This window comes from Colletotrichum fioriniae, assembly GCF_027942845.1.
Source record: "Colletotrichum fioriniae strain IMI 355084 chromosome Unknown scaffold_14, whole genome shotgun sequence".
Taxonomy (NCBI): Eukaryota; Fungi; Ascomycota; class Sordariomycetes; order Glomerellales; family Glomerellaceae; genus Colletotrichum; species Colletotrichum fioriniae.
Genome location: NW_027076850.1, coordinates 502,714 through 520,452, shown reverse-complemented (window position 1 = coordinate 520,452; position 17,739 = coordinate 502,714). Strand labels below are relative to the sequence as shown.

The 17,739-nt window shown below is 52.2% G+C and overlaps 2 protein-coding genes across 2 annotated transcripts; both read left to right on the top strand.

The window, feature by feature from the left end:
• Positions 1 to 14,911: 14,911 nt before the first annotated feature.
• Positions 14,912 to 15,973, top strand: N0V96_010321 (uncharacterized protein; the record flags this gene model as incomplete). Its single annotated transcript, XM_053194678.2, has 1 exon — positions 14,912 to 15,973. One exon carries the CDS (start codon positions 14,912 to 14,914, stop codon positions 15,971 to 15,973), a length of 1,062 nt encoding a protein of 353 aa, XP_053047847.2.
• Positions 15,974 to 16,862: 889 nt separating this feature from the next.
• Positions 16,863 to 17,615, top strand: YAE1 (Essential protein Yae1, N terminal; the record flags this gene model as incomplete). The annotated part of the gene is made up of 1 exon (XM_053194677.1): positions 16,863 to 17,615. The coding sequence occupies one exon, from the start codon at positions 16,863 to 16,865 to the stop codon at positions 17,613 to 17,615; it is 753 nt and encodes a 250-aa protein (XP_053047846.1).
• Between the last annotated feature and the right edge of the window lie 124 nt (positions 17,616 to 17,739).

Genomic DNA, 17,739 nt, shown 5'->3' with positions numbered 1-17,739 from the left:
AAGAAGAAAAAAGACGGTGACAAGCAAAGACTCCTAAGAAAAGTATACTTGTCTCTTGTCTCACACTCTATTGATCCGTACACACACTACCTACCTGATCCCCGGAAATGGACAAACTGCTACCAAAAAAGTTCCCCCTTCTCTAGACGATTGGAATCGGCGACGGCATGCTACGCTACCGTATCAGCGGGCACCCTGCGGCCTGCCTTGCCCTGTGTTGCCCGCCTAGCTTACACGCTCTCTCTAGTCTCTACGTAGGTATGCCCGCAGTGCAGCCCAGAGAAAATCTTAAAAGAGGATCTTGGGGGGGGGTTTATTGTTGCTTTACCAGGAGCCAGCTCCGTCGGTCAAGTCAAGCCGCCCCCCCCCAATTTGCCCTGCGAGCATGCCAATTTGTTGCTCTCAAGGGTTACCAACGCTGCGACCGACGCCCCGGAGGGTTTGGAGCGAATGCGACGCTCAGAGTTGCCAAGGGGATGAGCCACGGGGTCTCCACGTCACGACTTATAATCTTCTCCAGGGGGGGAAGGTCGGCGGCGGAGGAAGGTAAAAATTGTATTGTCGCTTTCTCGCCGTCGCCGAAGGGGACGGACGAACATCAATAAGACAATTGCAGGGCCTAAAATTCCGCAGGGAGACAACTGTCAGAAGCCTGTCGCGCTGTTCTAGTCAGTGTCACATCAGGTAGTAGTCATTGGGAGATGAAGATGGCCTCACCGTACCCATCGGCGACCTCCCAGCGAAGCTCCTAACACGATTGCGGCCTGCAAAATTCCCAACGCGACGTGATACTTTCTTCAAGCTTCTGGCGGCCCCCACTTGGTGATTTGATCGACCGTACAGCTCAGCAGCCGTGCCAGCATCTCTCATGAGATTTGGGGGCCGGATTGACAGCGATGGTGCAACATGGCATGACCAGACAAAGCTCCCATGCTGCCAAACGTAGGCTGCCGACCTCCTTTTGGTTTCCTGCCATGTGAAATGAGCCGCTTGCTGATCGTATATCGCATCACCACACGCAACGATCAACAAGTTCGAATCGGCGCGGACCAAACGAATCTTCCAAGTCCGCCGAGAAGGCGGGCGAGCAGTCGGTCAGGCGTCGTCACGCCCCTCATCTCTAAGCCACTTGGTAGAGTCTTGGTCAATTCTGGTTCTGGACAAAGGTCCCCCTGGAGCATCCGTGATCCTTGTTGGTCGATCAAGGGGTGACAGGGGGAGGGTGTGTGGTTGCGCCTGCAGTTGTCGATGGTTCTGCATCTGCGGCGGCGGGCTGGTAAGTGGCAGGGCGCAAAAGCCAACGGTCTGCGCAAAGACGCACCCAACGTACATACCGCACACCCCCAGATTGTAGTATAGACGCGGCACCAATTCTGGCGGGTAAAGGCTTGCTTACTGGTGCAGGTAGGATGAGGATGAAGCAGGGTTGCTCCCACGAGAAACAAGCAGAGACAAGTGAGGGAAAAAAAAAACTTTCCAAAACACACGACAGAAAACCATCTGAATTCGTCCGCCCTACGATCTCCTTCGATCCCAAGAGTCCACGCCGCGGCGACCCACAGTGCATGTTCCACTAAACGCGGGAAGCTCAGGGCGCTGTTCATGCGATGATGCTGCGTTTAGGAATACCAGGCGGGCTATGGCGCGGGTCGAGGGGTGATTCAGGTTGACCGTTAAACAGCGTTGCTGTTTTTTGTGCATCACATACGGATAGTATACATTGTGATTACGGAGTATGGCACTTTGCGCGCCAGAGATGGGGGGCGCTAAGTGGCTGGAAATCGAATTATGATCTCGGCGTTTGTGACGGAGGGCGGGACGGGAAGTTGTAAACCCCGCGGTCCGACAGTGGATGACCCATGATGAGTCGATTTTTTTATGAACAACTAGTTCCATCGTCCTTGTTCGGGTCCGACGATTGAGTGAGGTGGACTTTTGTTGTGGTTTTCTTTCTGCCCTAGGTAAGCCCGGGGGGCATTTTGCTGTCCACGGACATCAAACACGGCCGATGACAATGTCTGAAGGGGCTTGGGCAGATGTTGCGAATGACACCTTGTGAGTTCACGTGTTGGGCTGGGCGGATTGTCTGAGTTGGGTTGACGATGCTGGGGAAACCCTGGTTGCTGGTTTGGGCGTTGCTTTGGCCCTTGAAGTTCAAGGCGCTTTGTCAGCGGGCCGTTTTGGCTTTTCAATGGACCAGACCTTTCTCTGTCCAAGACGACAGGAAATAAGCCTGTACGAAAGTTTCCGTTGACTTTCAGTGGTGGACATGATCGACTGCCCAACATGGGGAGCTTGTACAATGGTTGAGGCCTAGGGCCAGGCCTTGGGTGGGACACGTTGTAAATACGCTCTCATCTGCGTAAGGAGAGGAGAAAGCAGTAGGTGTTTCCGTACGGATCGGACCAAAGCGAGGACGAGAAGCCTCTCGGCCGCTGATTTCGGGTTTCTCGCATTCGGGTTTCCTCCTCCAGACTTTTCTCCCCTCAGTCTCTGATAATTCTATCGACGTGCAGAATAAAAGTGTGTCCGTAGTCCGTACGGGAGGGGGACATCCATTGCCTGGCAGAGTCCAAGGCTCAGGCAGTGGGTAAGCTCCGCTGTCAGAAGAAGGCCGAAACGTAGTGATGCGGGATGTTGGCTGTTCCAGTGAAATTGTTCCCTCCTTTTCTGTCCTTCTCGACTTGTTCTTCTCTTTGCTCCATACGCAAGCAGCCAGTCGGACTGCAACACTGTCTCGCCCCGTCCCACTCTGTCCACATCGTCGGGATCGGAGAGAAATGGGTACTTCGTACGGGCTGTTGATGACCAACCGTCAACGTGGTTGGTGGTCCCCTGACAAGGGGTCCCGTATTTTAGGCAGGTGATCGTAAAGGATCGGCCGCTTGTAGTTGAAATTATGAAATGAACGCGGCTTTTGTGCAAGCCTCGGCAGCTCGCGGTGCCGAGCTGGGGGTCCATCGGGCCCTAGTGCACATATACGCCGTATCGCCATCGCCGTCATCGCCGCCATGGAGCGGCCGGGGTGTGGAGGGCCGCCGAGGGCTTTCAATTTGCGCATATACCCATCGGTTTGGACCCGTTCAGTTGGGGGGGGGGCTTTGGATTCGAGGGAAAGGATATGATATTGGGCAGATTTGGGGGGCAGAAACGATGTGAAATTTTCTGCGCCCAGTCCACTGGTATTTTGGAACAAGGCGCGCTTGTTTGCAGAATGCAAAATGGATATGTGTTTGATTGGCGCTTGTCTTGGCTTGCTTGGTATTCTTGGAAACGCAATCCGCGGGCTCGGGGCGCCGGTGCGTGACGACGGCCGAGTGCCAGCGAGTCGGTGTCCTCTGGGGTCCTTGTCTAACAACAGCTTGGCATCAAATCCGTCCTGCGAGGATTCAGGACACGTCTTGGAATAGATTAGCATCTGCACTCGCCCAGTACGTAGGGAGTAGCAACCGTCAATCGGTCAAGACTCAATGGCATCCATTGACGACGGTGGAGTATCCGTCAGGTATTCGTAATACCGTATGGCCACTATGATGTACTCCGTACCCCGTAGGAATGAACTCGTAAGGTCCAAATAGTAAAGGGGCTGTGGCGGGTGGTGGCGGGTGGTTGCGGGAGTGCACGTGGACTATGATTTCCGGGTGGTTTTCTTCACGCGTACATTAACCAAGGAATCAGGGATCTGTCAGGGCGGCATTTCGCATTTCGCATTTCGTCTCCACGTCAAATCCGGTGTCGTGTGCATGCGTTGCCGTAGTGTACGCAGTAGTATAGTCGCTGCCTGGCGGGGTCTTATTTGTTGATGTTGATAGGTAGACGATCCAATGGGCTGATGAAGTTCCCAAGCTGTGATGGAGGGTTGATGGCAGGTTGACTTCGCAGGGGCGGATGTTCCTCGGGTCCGAGGAGCTCAGGAAGGAAGGGCAGCGCGAGGTTGCGCTGCGTGCAGTCAGTACGTACTACCGAGTAGTACTGAGTACGGTACTCTGCAGACTGCCTGCAGGTGGGATCATGGAGGAGGTGCTTTGGTCCTAATCCTATGCCTACTCTTGCTCTTGCTCCTCGTCGTAAGGTAGGCTCATATTCCTCCGTCGATCCTCCCGGGATTCAGCTGCTGGTTTCGCCCGCAAAGGGACACACAGGACCCTGGAACAGCTGGCTCGCTCTTGACCCATGGTGGTAAGGATTTGAGCCTGTGAGGTGGTGAGAAGGTGGGTGAGTGTGCGCGTATTCCCGCATTACCTAGTATCCGGAAGTTGGAGGTGCAGAGGGCCACCCTGCACTCCTCGTACTTTCCGAAAGCGTCCAGCGCAAATGCCTGATGTTGGTAGGTACGCAGTAGACCATAGGCAGTATCGATGCATGGGGACTTTGGAGTTGCATCTAGAGAGACGGGTTTGGACTATGGGAACTTGCCAGGTGCAATACGCAGGATGCAGCAAAGGTCCATGATTGATTGGCTCAGGAAGGTCCAATTCGGAGCGACTTACAGGGTATGTTCCTGCTTCCTGACATTTGCTTGAAGAGTACGGATACCTTACAGAGTATACGTATTCGTACTACTTCGTACACTCACTAAACATTTCAACCAGCGACCAAGGAATGAATGTCTCGACTCCTAGCAACAACGTCGTCCACCGCTCTCCTCCTATGGCTATGGCATACTTCGTACTACGTACTTTTTCTCTCTGACGCCACGCCTCTGCCTGCTCTGAGCAATTAGGTTCAGTTCTGTGAGAAGTGGCTGAGCTGTGGCCCTATCCGCTTCCCCGCAACTCAACACGCGTATTGGCGTATCTGCCCATGCCCGTTCTGCTCTAGGGAACTTGGGAACGCCTCACCTATCTCGCATTCCTCGCATAGACCTCGCCCATCCTCGTTTTCGCTCTCGTGGTGCGACTGACCGTGGTCTTTCTGCAAATCTGCGAACGATGCCATTGCTGTCAATCTCAGGCTATCAGCAAAGCCATGCCGAGCAGCCGTTCTCACCAACCATTGCACGATGCGAAGGCTACGAAACTTGTCGAGGGGCACTTTGGCCAGCCAAGGCACGACTCAACTGCTTGCAGATTGCAGACTATCTCGTTGTGGCTCTACTCTGGTTGGTACCCCCAGAACACCAGCCCCAAGCAATACCTACTAGCTGGGCGAGCATGTTTTAACCTTGATTAGCTATTGTCGAATCAAGAGCCCCTCGCCGACTCCATTCCAACGTCTTGGCCGACCATTTGCCCCCAAATCGGGTGGCCGTGTCTCTCTTGGCGCCCTGCACACGCCGTATTGGCATCTCGTCATTCACCATAACGCTAAGAGCAGACATCGTTATGCTTTTCGCTGTCAAACCACACCACGACCATCCTGTCATGTTAACCTCTAAACCCCGCCCTAAGCCTTGTACCTGGAGGGGTCTGTGAAATTGCATCTCTCTTGCGGTCTTGGGTTGGTCTAGGCCTATGCCAATGTTGTTGGCGCAGCAATCTGGGTTGACCAAGATATGGTGATACCTGAGTCGACTTCGAGTGACTTTACCCAAGTCACCTCAAGTCTCTTTATGTTACTCCCAGGTATGGTAGCTGTTCTGCCATGGAACAAACCCCCGTCGTGGATCTCCCCAAGGCTTAGCGCGATGGGCTCTGTTTGACCGTGTCACCACGCCAAGCGCGGTAGCGAAACTTGATGTCGACGAACCGACATCTGAAAGGTGCCATCTTCAAAGGACCACCAATCAGCCTCATCTCTGAGCTCCTCTTCACCTGACTATCAGATGACGGCCACAAAAAGTATCGCGCAATGCCCTGGATCACGGGAAACTCTGCTGCCATACCGTCTTCTTACCAGAAACCCCGGAAACCTTAACGTGAACGTTGCGATTATCGCAATATTGGGCACCAGGTGACCCATAGACGCTAGGCGCTGCACCTTCATGGATGTATCCCATTAGGAGGTAAATCCATTCACAATAAGCTTGTCACTGTTGATAGTCTAACAATTGCCATTGCAACAGGGGCATCTGGCCAAACAAATGCCGCGCCATACTCGGTATTATTCACAGCTTTTGTCTACGAAGTTCACGAGTTTCACAAGTCGAGATTATCATTCCAAATATTGCCCGAGATGGCCAGAACCGGAGCGCCACTGTCAATCTGACAGTCGAGAATGTTCGCCTTCTCGGACGGCATTCGAGTCAGGTGGCGTTTTAGGACACGAAATTCTGCCCAGTCACCATCTCGCAAGATACAATTCATCGATTTGCAATGTTGAATATTTGCAATTGTCTGGTCTTGAACGGGCATCGAAACAATCATACGCTGGATACTGGAAGATCGGCATCGTGATGTGTCGCTGCCCTCAGTCATCAGTCATTGGCAGACCCGTGGCGTGTCGATAGACATAGACTTCGTACATTTGCAAGGCCGCGGTCACAGAGACTCCAAAAGGCCCGACGTCGCGTTGGCAAACTCAATGCCAGTCGTTTGGGTCACGCTAAGCAACGATTACTTTTCGCCATCAGCACCTTAATCACCTTTCTAGAGTTGCAATTTGCCCAAAAATAACGTTCGCTGATGATGGACAGGGTGGAGGTGCACCCATTGAATCGCGAAGCCTGTCAGCTTACCAGCAGCAAGAAATGAAATGAGGCTAATGCAGATCTTCTGCCCAAGTTTCACTGACAGGTGTACAGAGATTACCCGCCGGACGGAAGACGCGATTACTCGACCTATGGTATCTGCACTGCTGTCCAGTCACCGGTGACAAAACTCTCCATCTTGGCCAGAGGAGTAAGCCAAACAGAGATTGGGGCTCGTTCAATCCCACGTCAGCAGCAGAGATGCCTTTTGAACACAAGGCCCCAAGTTTGATAAGAATATCGGCTTGATGGCGGCATCGTTCCTTCAATCGCAGTTTCACGGGCCGTATGATATCCTGACCTACGCAGGTGATGGCGCTCGTCAACGCCCGCAGCTTGTCTCGCGCGTGTCACCAGGTTGAAGATTGATCACAGTGGGGAGGTCCTAAGCTAGCCACAATGAAATGGAGTGAGCAATGACTTTCTAGAATCAAGTATGATCCTCTACTAATGGGGAATATTGCTTGATCTGGAGGGGAAGTGGGCTAATTGCTGGTTTACCCTATCCAGACTCTGAGAAAGCTTATTGACTCGCATATAGGCCTCTCAATCTGTCGACAATCTCACCTTGAAAGAGAGGAAAGTTAAAATTCAGACAAAGTTGGGGGCTATGGATACAGTCCGCCTATCTAGCATTGAAGATCGAGAACCGGACCTGCCTCCGTAAAGGGAAGTGGGCGGGCGGGAGCGGTGACTAGGACTCGAAAAGGAGTTCAGTACGCTTGGAAAAGTCTATTCACGATGTTTGGGATTGGGCGCGCGCGAGTCGCGGTTCATCCTTTCTTGGCACGGCAAAATTGAAGTGCGAAAAATTGGCCACCCTGGTCACAACGGGTCACAACGAAATGGTCGGCGCACCGCCGTCTCCATCTCCATGGTACGGCGCGCGTCAAAAAAGGGGTGACGGGGTGGGAGAAATAAGGTTAAGCGGCAGCGATTGGGGATACGACATTGTTCACAGGGATATATGCTGGTACCAAGCGCGAGGCTTTTTGACAAGCGTTCATTTGCGTTTGGATGTGGTGTATTCACATGGACCACGGCAGGGAAGGGTGCTTTCGCCGCTTACATGGTTTCACGGCCTTCATCTTGTCCTATCCCCGGGCCGCGGGCTTGGCCGGGGTCCGGGGTGCGGACAGTAGGGTTTGGGTTTACTCCGCTTTTCCTCCGCGATTGGGCGCGGAGCTTCGGTTTCGGGCGTATATCCGAAGCAAAAGAGCACTTAATCATCAAGGTAACACCGTAACAAGGCAAGGAGGGTAGAACGGCGCGCGGGAAGGTCCAAGGCGGTGGGATTGCTGCTTGGACTGGTAGCATTGGCGCTGGGCGGAAGTTTGGCGGAGGTCTCCCGCGCGGCGTGGAGTCTCTGAAGTTATCCCGAACCTCAGAAAAGCCGCCGAGTGGTGGTTCATTCTTGCGTGGTAAGCATAACGTAGACTACAGCATTCGTCCGAGCGATGGACGACTAATCGGCGGCGGTGTAATCGATGAAAAACGCGGATTTGTCATCTCACCGCCGCCGATGTGGACGATTGCTACGGACTTTTGCTCGACAGTAACACACGGGGGCTCCCTGCAAAGCCCGCTGGAGCTACGGTCTTCTGACGTGATCGAGTTCGTCGTACCTTACGGTCTTTGTCTAACTTGGCACTCGGGGTCTAGTAAAGGAAAGCTTGACAACGAAGGGGGAAAAGTTGGGATGATTGACCGGTCCCTCTTCTTCCTTTGGAATCCCGCCCCGGCGGCTACGCCCGCTGATCAACGGGATCCCCTTATCGGAGGAACACGAAGTCAAGAACCCACAAAGCACGGGGCAATTCTTGGGGGATCCCCTCTTCTTTCCCGTCGTCTGCGTAAGAGGTGCCGTTATGCCGGGTCATTACTCTTTTGAGCCTGGAACTCGCCATGGAAACCGATGGCGTGGAACGGGTATCCTGGCGCGGGATGGCGACTCCTTTGCATGGTGAGCTTTTATGTGGTGATGGGCAAGGTGAGTGAGTGCTGGATTACACCGCCCCCTCGTTCCCCCACACAACCCTTACGGGCTTACCATACGGGGGACCATCTTGTGTTTTCTCTTACATACCGCTAGCCCCATATGCCGGAGAGACCCTGAGTTTCTCTGGGTGAGACGGTGAGGGCTAGGTTAGGTGCTGTATCCCTCGCTCTCTTGGTCTTCACGGCGTTAAAACCCCTTTTGAGGATTAGACCCGCATGCTGTTGCGAGGCTTTCGAACAGATTGGTGGGCAGGTTTCTAGCTTGTCTTGAGCTGAAGAGGCTTTTCAGTCTGACCGAAGTGCGGTGGTATGATACAGATGGCTGACTGGAATAACGAGTGCGGTGCGGCCGTGCCCGTTCTCGGTTTCGGTAAACGCCAAATCAACAGCGTTAGTCATTTTTCTGCCCCCTTCGCCTTCTCCCTCTCTCTATCTTCCTTACATTGAAGTCGGTCTTGTCACTGTACTTTTGATATACATCCTCCATCATATTTGGTGATTTGATGATCTGATGCTATGGAGTAGTCAGCTCCTTTGACGGCAGTGAAGCGAGGTGACAGTGACAGATCCATGGGGCCCTACGAGGATGGGATGGAGGGAAGGGAACCCCCTCCTTCGGGACCGGACTGCCAGAGGACCAGGACGATCTGCCTTACCTCTTGCCCCCCTCCCCTCACTTTACCCCTCAATGGCAGGGTGGTCTTTCTTATGGGGTTCTTTGAGTTTAGTTTTTTTGGAGATGGCTGGTAGCTAGCTATAGTCTTGGTCCGGTTCATCGGGTGGGTTAGAATTGGCTTTTTCTCTGGCTCGGGTCCGTGGCACCACTGTCGTTGTCACCGTCACTGCCACTGCCAGTCTTGTCAGGTGGGGGGTAAGAGCGGTTAGTTCCTCTTCTTTGACTCTGCATTTTTTTCTGTTGGCGTGTCCATGGATACACTTAGGCTAGACGGGCCGGGTAGGGAGAGTGGTCTAGACCGGGCTTCGACTGGGTCTATCACTTGTTCATTGGGAAACGGCGATGGTAATAGTGACGGAAGTTGGGGGTTTACAGAGCTCATTGACTTGATGTGTTCTTGTTAGCGATACATAGGTAGAAGACGATGGAGAGTGAGATGGCGGCCGCTTTGGTGAAATCAGGCGATGAGTAGGGATAAATTGAGTGGAGAGGTCCAACATTCATTATACTGAGACCTTTGGATATCTCCAGTAGCCATGCTAACTTGTTAGACATCGGCGGATGGTCTTGACTATGACTGTTGATCCTAATCATGCTGGTTGACAGACTAACACGCTCAGCCATGCTTAAACATCTCCTACAGATCTTTAGCTTCTTATCATTATGAGGACAAGAACTCGAGGAATATGCACAGATTTCTCATACCTCGCTGAACGAGCTATTGTGGCGGTGTGCTAGACGTATTTCCAATACTTAGGACCTATTCAGTCGGATGTTTGGGCCGATCCCAAGTTGTCAATATCGTGACTGAAGACTTAGTTGAAAATACAAAAGATGTCATTGTCGGACATGTCATCCTTTCGCTTCAGTCTACCGCAAGGCTTGTCCGTCCTACATTCGTATCGACTCGTGTGAGTGTATGGAGTCTGAGCTCCCGCATCACAGCTAAGGCCTCGTTTGATGCCTCTCTGTAGTGTATTTATAGAAAGATATATACTTGCAAATGTGAATGAATGGCTTCTAAAGTGTAGCATTGCGAATAAGTCCCGAGCCGCAGCTCGACGTATGCATGCTCTAGTGCTAGGCATTCTATATGTCTCGCGATGTTGACCTGCGAAACCGGCAGTATGTTATCCTAGAGAAACGAGTCTCTTTCCCATAGGTCTGATCCCATGTCGTGCATGCATGATCTTATATGCCTTTTTCCTCGTCAACAAAGAGTTGGAGCGCCTTTCCGAGAAGGAGTCGAGGCTTCGATGGGCATCAAAAAAACGCGAGGATAGCTTTTACGTGTCTATGTGGCATTGGCTATGTCACTGAAACAGGTCAGATCAAGTTGGTATCTTAGGCCGCCTCCGATGCATGGGCTTGGTTTGGATTTTGCTGGTAAGAAAATCCAGTTAGGATATTAGAGGCCTGCCTTCTTTTGACTGACTTTTATATCAATTTAGATTGTTTGGAGTACTGAAGCCGCTTTGGTGAAATAGAAAGACGCCTTGGTAGGTCAGAAACACTTGTTCAGATATTCGTGAGAGCTTTCGAACCAAGGCTCACTTCCAACGACAACGTATGCTTAACGAATTCAATCCGTGTCATTCTCAGCGCGAGGTTTTTGAAGTAGAATCCGTACGCTTGGGCACGAGGCAAGCGAGAGACGTCCATCAAAGTTCCAGTGAGCCTCGCATCAATAGAACAAGACTCCCCTCTTCTGATCGATGATGCAACCAGGTCCGTTGCACCAAGTGGACTTCTGGTATCTGATCAGCAATACAAGCCATGATGTTTCTCAGCCCTTATGCTCGGGACTACTGCAAAGCTCACAGATTTAATGTCTTTCAAGTACCGAAGACGCACTTCCGACGAATGATTCCGTCACCTTCTATCCGCCGAATGAGAGAATCACAAGAGTGAGAGATCAGGCTCGTGGGATGTAATGACGCCCTTTACTGCCCAGCTTGTTAGAAGTAGCAGGCTATTAGTAGAGGCAGAAATGAGGTTTAGAACCCAACCTGTCAATGACATCCAGGCGTGAGGTTCAAGAAGTAAACAACCGTCGGCCTGCTCTTCAAAGGCTTGTGAAAGATCACGTACCGTCAGCCCCTCATCAAATCGGACATCGTATTTAACTGTCCTATATGAAGGATCATCATATGAAAACCGTGTGTGTACGTGTAGGGGTAAAGAAGGTATCACCGTTGTGATATTCGCAACAGGTCACTAGGGGGTCCTGAAACGTTGATAACCACAGCTGGGCCACGATAAGTGATACGACATAATCTCATTTCCTAACCTTTGATCTACTGGGTCGCAGTTAGTTCTAAATCGCAACGGCCATTTCTATCCTCGTATGACGACCATGAATCACGGCATGAGCGGAATAATCCATCAACCTCGAAGACCTAACCCATCGCAAGTCGACCGTGGAGAACCTAGTCTTATCCATATCAATGTAGTTGCCACGGTGATACGACTCTTGTTGTCCAGCCTTTCCGTCTTCACTTAACGCGGTCAAGTTCGATTGGATTCCTCCAGAGCTGGATACACCTAGTTCCGGTTTTCAGAGTTATAGCGACTGTTACTCAACTCGACAAGGTCAAGGAGCATCACAACATTCTTTAAACGCGATGGTCGTCAGCTGGTACCGGAAAATTGTGAAGACTGAGCTATCGACGATCCGGGAGTCAAACTGAATCAACATCGGTATTGGACAAAGCCGAGCCAGCCGTCTTTACTTACACGTCTGCCACTCGCATCTCGTGGATTTGCCGTGCGTCTCCCATCGTCAGGGCACCACCAGCCTCTTCCCCACTAGGCCCGTCGTCAATAATACGAATGACTCCCTCTGCCCACAATATATCGGTAGAGTGTGAATGTTAGGGACATGGATGGAGGGAAGGAAGGTGGTCGATGTGTATGTTTCTCGAGTGTCTGAATAACCTTTAGCAGTAGATCTCAGCTCCGCTGGCTTGGAAACCGCATGACCTATGGGTAAGGTAAGTAATTTGGAAGGCAGCAAGTGCGCTGCGTTTCTGCAGAGGAACGAACGTCGTATACATAAACGTAATCTTTCGGCTCGGTGAAATTCATGCCTAAACACTCTCCTATTGTTTCTGCAGGCGGTCGCCATTGGGCGGGCGTGAAAGCATTCTCTCACAATTCCATTATGAGATGCCTCGAACCAATAGAGGTAAGCTCACTCGAGGGGTATTTTCGATTTCGTCAAAGAGTATGCTTGCTGTCGCATGCTTATCAACCATAACTACTTAGGTAGGTAGACCTCATCATGAGAATAGTAGACATCGACGTGTTGAGAAATATTGGCAAGGTAGGTAGGGAACATCAAATTCAAGAAGCCAAGAAGCATTCGCTTCTACAACCCCACGTAAAAGAACATTAAAATGAAGTTTCCAACCCAAATGACAAAAGAGTTCACCCCCCCGGTATCGAACGGGGGCTACATCTCTTGGTGCACATGCCGGGAAAATCCGCCGATATCCAGTGGGAATCCAGGTAGGTTGTCGACAGGTATTCGTTTACGTATACGTGTGCGCTTGCGGAATTCGAACCTCGGGCGGTTGATCGTTTGCGACCATGGCGACCCCAGACACAGTTTGTCCTGACCACATCGCGCCGGATGGGACGCCTTCTGTTTGCTGGTGACGGTATGAACAAAATTGTTCCCCAAGTAGGGTCGCTCGTCTCTCGTCTGGTTGTGGCTCAGGTGGCTTGGGAGGGAGGAGGGAGGGGAGGGAAAGGGGACGTCCGGGTTGTGAGGTGGTTTATAGGGTAGAAGGTGAGGGCGGAGGGTACGTGGCTACGCACCTTCCTTAGGCGTCACGTTGGTGATTGTTGATGTTAATCCTCACAGCAACGACCTTTGCGGCCAACACATCGCGTTGGGGAGACTCTTCGCCGCCAGACCCGAATAACCGCAAAGTATTATGACTTCTCTGCTCTTTTTTCCACTAGAACGTCGTCTTGTTACGGCAACAAAGTCATTTGCGAGACCAATTTCATGAACCAAACCAAGGCTAACTATCTTCTGCTATGATGGGCATCACTACCGCCTACAACTTCCCCCTTTCCCTTGATGTAACTTCATACCGCTGATGAGACCATGACATCGAGATGCCCCTTTTAGGTGTACAGATAGGCAGTTCTGAACGCCAAACTCTTTCGAAAGAATTCGTGTATTGCTGACGTCAGGTACGGGGCGTGTTGAATAGGGATGAATCATACCTTGCATCGACCATGGCAGACTCATTCTGTGGTATATACTCAGGTCCAGGGCCCAATTCGTCAACCAAGCCCAATCGATCCTCATGGTCGAGCGGTATAACGCCCTGGTCCGTTAGTACAGAACTTGGTATGAAATCTCGAGAAGTCAACGGATGGAGGATTTCGTAGGGGCACAGTTCGATTTACGGACTGCGCACCCGAGCTTTTGCTTTTTGGGGGGTTTGGAGGTTTTGGTGATTCACATAATCCTCTCACGTCTGCACGTCGAGGTTTTTGGCATATGGTATACTGCTACAATGAGCCATCCGATCAATTAAAAGATTCCGATTAATTTGACTTTGCTATTTATCTACATTGACTGTGCGTGCTAGCCAGGCCTAATAATCCCACCACCACCATCACTCTCACCTCACGATGCCGCCAAAGAACTTGCATACTACCGGTCAGAGCGAATGAGGTATATCGAGGCTGCAATGAGCTGGCTGACTCTTGCAATTCCTCAATACGAATGCTGGCTTGCGATAGTCTATACCCGTAGTGAATCTGTACTTACGACGGAGAGAATCGTCGGCAACCTACCGTGGGTATGTAGGTACCGGCAGGCCTGGTTGGCAGTGACATAGGTAGTCATATTTGATAGCCAGACAGCACAATTGAATAATAGGTTTCATTCAGATAGCTTGAATTAATGATCGATATGAATTGTGAAGTAGAGTTCCGCAAGCCCAACCACAACATTACACCTGTTTTCAAGATGATTTCACCGTGAGCTAATCAAATGAGAGAGACCTCAAAGCTCGTCCGTCTTGTAACATAATTGCGGCACTTCACTCGCATGCTTGTACTATATCAGAAATGATGAGTTCGTGATGTGAAGTGACCTGAAGTGTGGTCTGGAGAAGATAGGTTGAAGTTGGCTTCCGGTCCACAGCCGATAATCCCCCGGTTTTCGGGCTAGCCCATGGACTCTTGCGTCACACACACCCCTGCTATGTACTCCGTACCGGCGACCCATTCCCGTCTGCAGCTGCGGGGCCGAACGAGCGGGGCCCACGTTCTTCTCGAAGCTGTCAGCATGAATAATCCAATCCTAAGCACCGCATTTGCGAAAAAAGTCGTCCAGTCATTGCACGCGGTGGCGCCCCCCTTAGGTAACGGCTTAGACAGCTTCACCGGGGGCATGTGTAAGGCCCTCGCAGCGAAGTCGTCCAGATGCAGGTAGTCGCCATGGGCACCACATATAAGCTTGCCCGCGAGATTTGCAAATGCTGAACAACGATTCTCAAACCAGATCGAATCTTGATTCTCGACCATACTAGCGCTGTCCATCTGTTCTTTTCGTGATAGATCACTCGAGCATTCAAGTATATATGCCTCGCATCGTGACCCTCACTGCGATTTTCGCTTGTTTCATTTCCATCATCATCTTCAACACCCAGCTCAAGAGCTTCTTCACAGACATTACCTCTCACCTCACCACAAACACAACAAACAGTAGTACAACGCTGTCTTCACCCGCCCAAGACAACTCACCTGACCCTTCTATGCTCAACGCAGTAAAAAACAACATGTCAAAGACTCTCCACCACGCAAAGATCACGCCGCACCGCAGCGGCACCCGCGGCCACTCGGACCACGGCTGGCTCAACACCTACCACAGCTTCTCCTTTGCCAACTGGTACGACCCGCGCTTCAACAACTTTGGCAGCCTGCGCGTCCTCAACGAGGACCGCGTGAAGGCCAACTCGGGCTTCCCCACGCACCCGCACCGCGACTTTGAAATCTTTAGCTACATCCTCTCGGGCGAGCTCACGCACCGCGACTCCATGCTAACAAAGGGCGCCGAGGGCGGGCAGAGCGACAAGTTTTACCGCATGCACCGCGGCGACGTCCAGTTCACCACGGGCGGCACCGGCATCGCGCACTCCGAGTTCAACGAGCACCACAAGGACACGGTGCACTTCCTCCAGATCTGGGCCGTCCCCTGGAAGCGCGGGCTCCCGCCTACGTATCACACGCGCCATTTCGCTGACGAGGATAAGCGCAAGGGGTTCGTGACGATCTTGTCGCCGCTCAAGGCTGGCCCCGACGCCTCGGCTGCGGAGGAGAAGGCTGCGGAGCCGAGGATCCCGGGCACGATTCCCATCCATGCCGACTTCGTCATGGGCGCGGGTATTATTGCACCCGGGGCGGACGGTGTCTTTGAGTGGGTTGTCGGCGGTAAGGCGACGGAGCAGACGAAGCGCAAGGTGTTTGTGCACCTGCCCATGACCAAGAGTGGCAAGGCCAAGATTAGGATCGATGGCCGCGAGGATGCTGTCTTGTCCGAGGGTGACGGTGCGTTTGTTGATGCGGTCAACGCTGGGGATAAGTTGAAGGTTGAGAGCATCGGCGAGGCCGAAGCGGAGGTCGTTGTGTTGGATACGGCATAAGGGGAGTTTTGGCAAAAAAAGGGAATACCATGTGCTAGATTAGATCTATTTACGAGCGAAACGAAATACATATCCAAATATAATTGCTTGACAATTTCATCTTGATTGGAGATTACATCGATCCGGGGAAGGCCACCATCCTGGTTTTCTTTTTCTGGTGACCCATGACGATGCTGCTGGTCTAGAAATAGATGGATCTCAGACCCCTGTGAGATAATCTGGGGTACAGGAACTTGGCATTTTTAAGGTGTCTGACGTCCATGGGATGTCGGTCTCGGCGAGGCAATTCTGCGAGAAAGCGAAGAAGCGGGAGGGAAGTGAATGTTTCTCATTATTCACCAGAGTTTCTCTCATGTTCTTATTGTTGCCTAATTTGGCAGCCCGCCAAGACCGAGCCCGCTTGAAGAAAATGTATTTGAGATAGATCAAGGAACAGGTCAGATATGGTCGAATTCAACCACGGAGCCAGCGAGTCTAGTGGAGGAGAGGGGACAAGGGGATTGAGTATTGCTCGTCCGCTCAACACAACTGTCAAATCCAGCCAAGTCATGATGATCGCTGAAAGCTGGATACTACCTCAGTTTTCTGAGGCGGAGACGATGTGAAGTGAAGATATTGTGGACCAGTTAGTACTCGATGAACCACAATGGCGACGTACCGTACGAATTATAGGACATACTGTGATAGCAGTTAGCTTGGACTGCGTCAACGACAGTGCGAAGAGTTGGGAAGTGCGGGGGATCTGGTTGTAAATCAACTCCCAAATTTTCATACTTTGTCATCCAAACTCAGCATCTCCCTAAGAAGATATCTCCGTCATCTCAGCATCAACCCCAAAGAGTACGACGGCACAGGATATCCTGGCCCTCTCTTAACCCACTTCTCAACCATGCATCTCCAGCCCATTGACAACACTGAAATTGAGCCATTCACCAGCGCCATGGACGATCCCCGCATCACCATCCTGCCAGAGGCACAGTCCCAAGAGACCTTTGACGACGTCTGGGGTTCCGAGCCCGGCTCGCCGAACCACCACGCCGGCCACAACAACTTTGCTCAAGACGACGCGGCGAGCGCAGCCCCCTTGGGAACGCACCCGGGCGACATGCCGCGCCTGCAGGCCGAGCACACCAACGCCGGCTACCGCGAGGGCATATCAGCCGCCAAAGCCCACAGCATCCAGGCGGGCTTCGATGAGGGCTTCAGCCTCGGCGCCGAGGTCGGCTCACTCGCGGGCCAGATCGTCGGCCTCCTCGAGGGTATCGCCGCCGCAATAGACGGCCACGACCACGATGAGGATGCTTCAAAGAAGGCCCGCAAGACGCTGGACGAGGCCAAGGCGGAGCTCAAGATTGACTCCATCTTTGGACCAGCGTACTGGAACACCGATGGGACCTGGAAGTTTGACGTCGAGGGCGGCATCAAGAATGGCGGTGGTGGTGATGACGAAATCCTCTTCGCGGACGTGGCTCGTGCCCACCCCCTCATCAGCAAATGGCAAAAGGTGGCCGACGCCGAGATTGAGCAATGGGGCATCGTCCTCGAGGCCATTGGCGACGCGCAAGAACACGAGAGACAGCCGAGCCCGGAGCGGGCACCCAGCTCCGCGGTGCCGCAGACCAAGAAACCTCTCGACTGGTGAAGTTTGCCTTTTGCCGGCGTTTGTCGCCGTGCAACCAGCGCGCAAGGAAGCGCCATCATCGCATTGCGTGCGCTGCTCGCGGCAATCGAATTTTTCACCAGGTCTTCATGCGAATGAGGCTTCG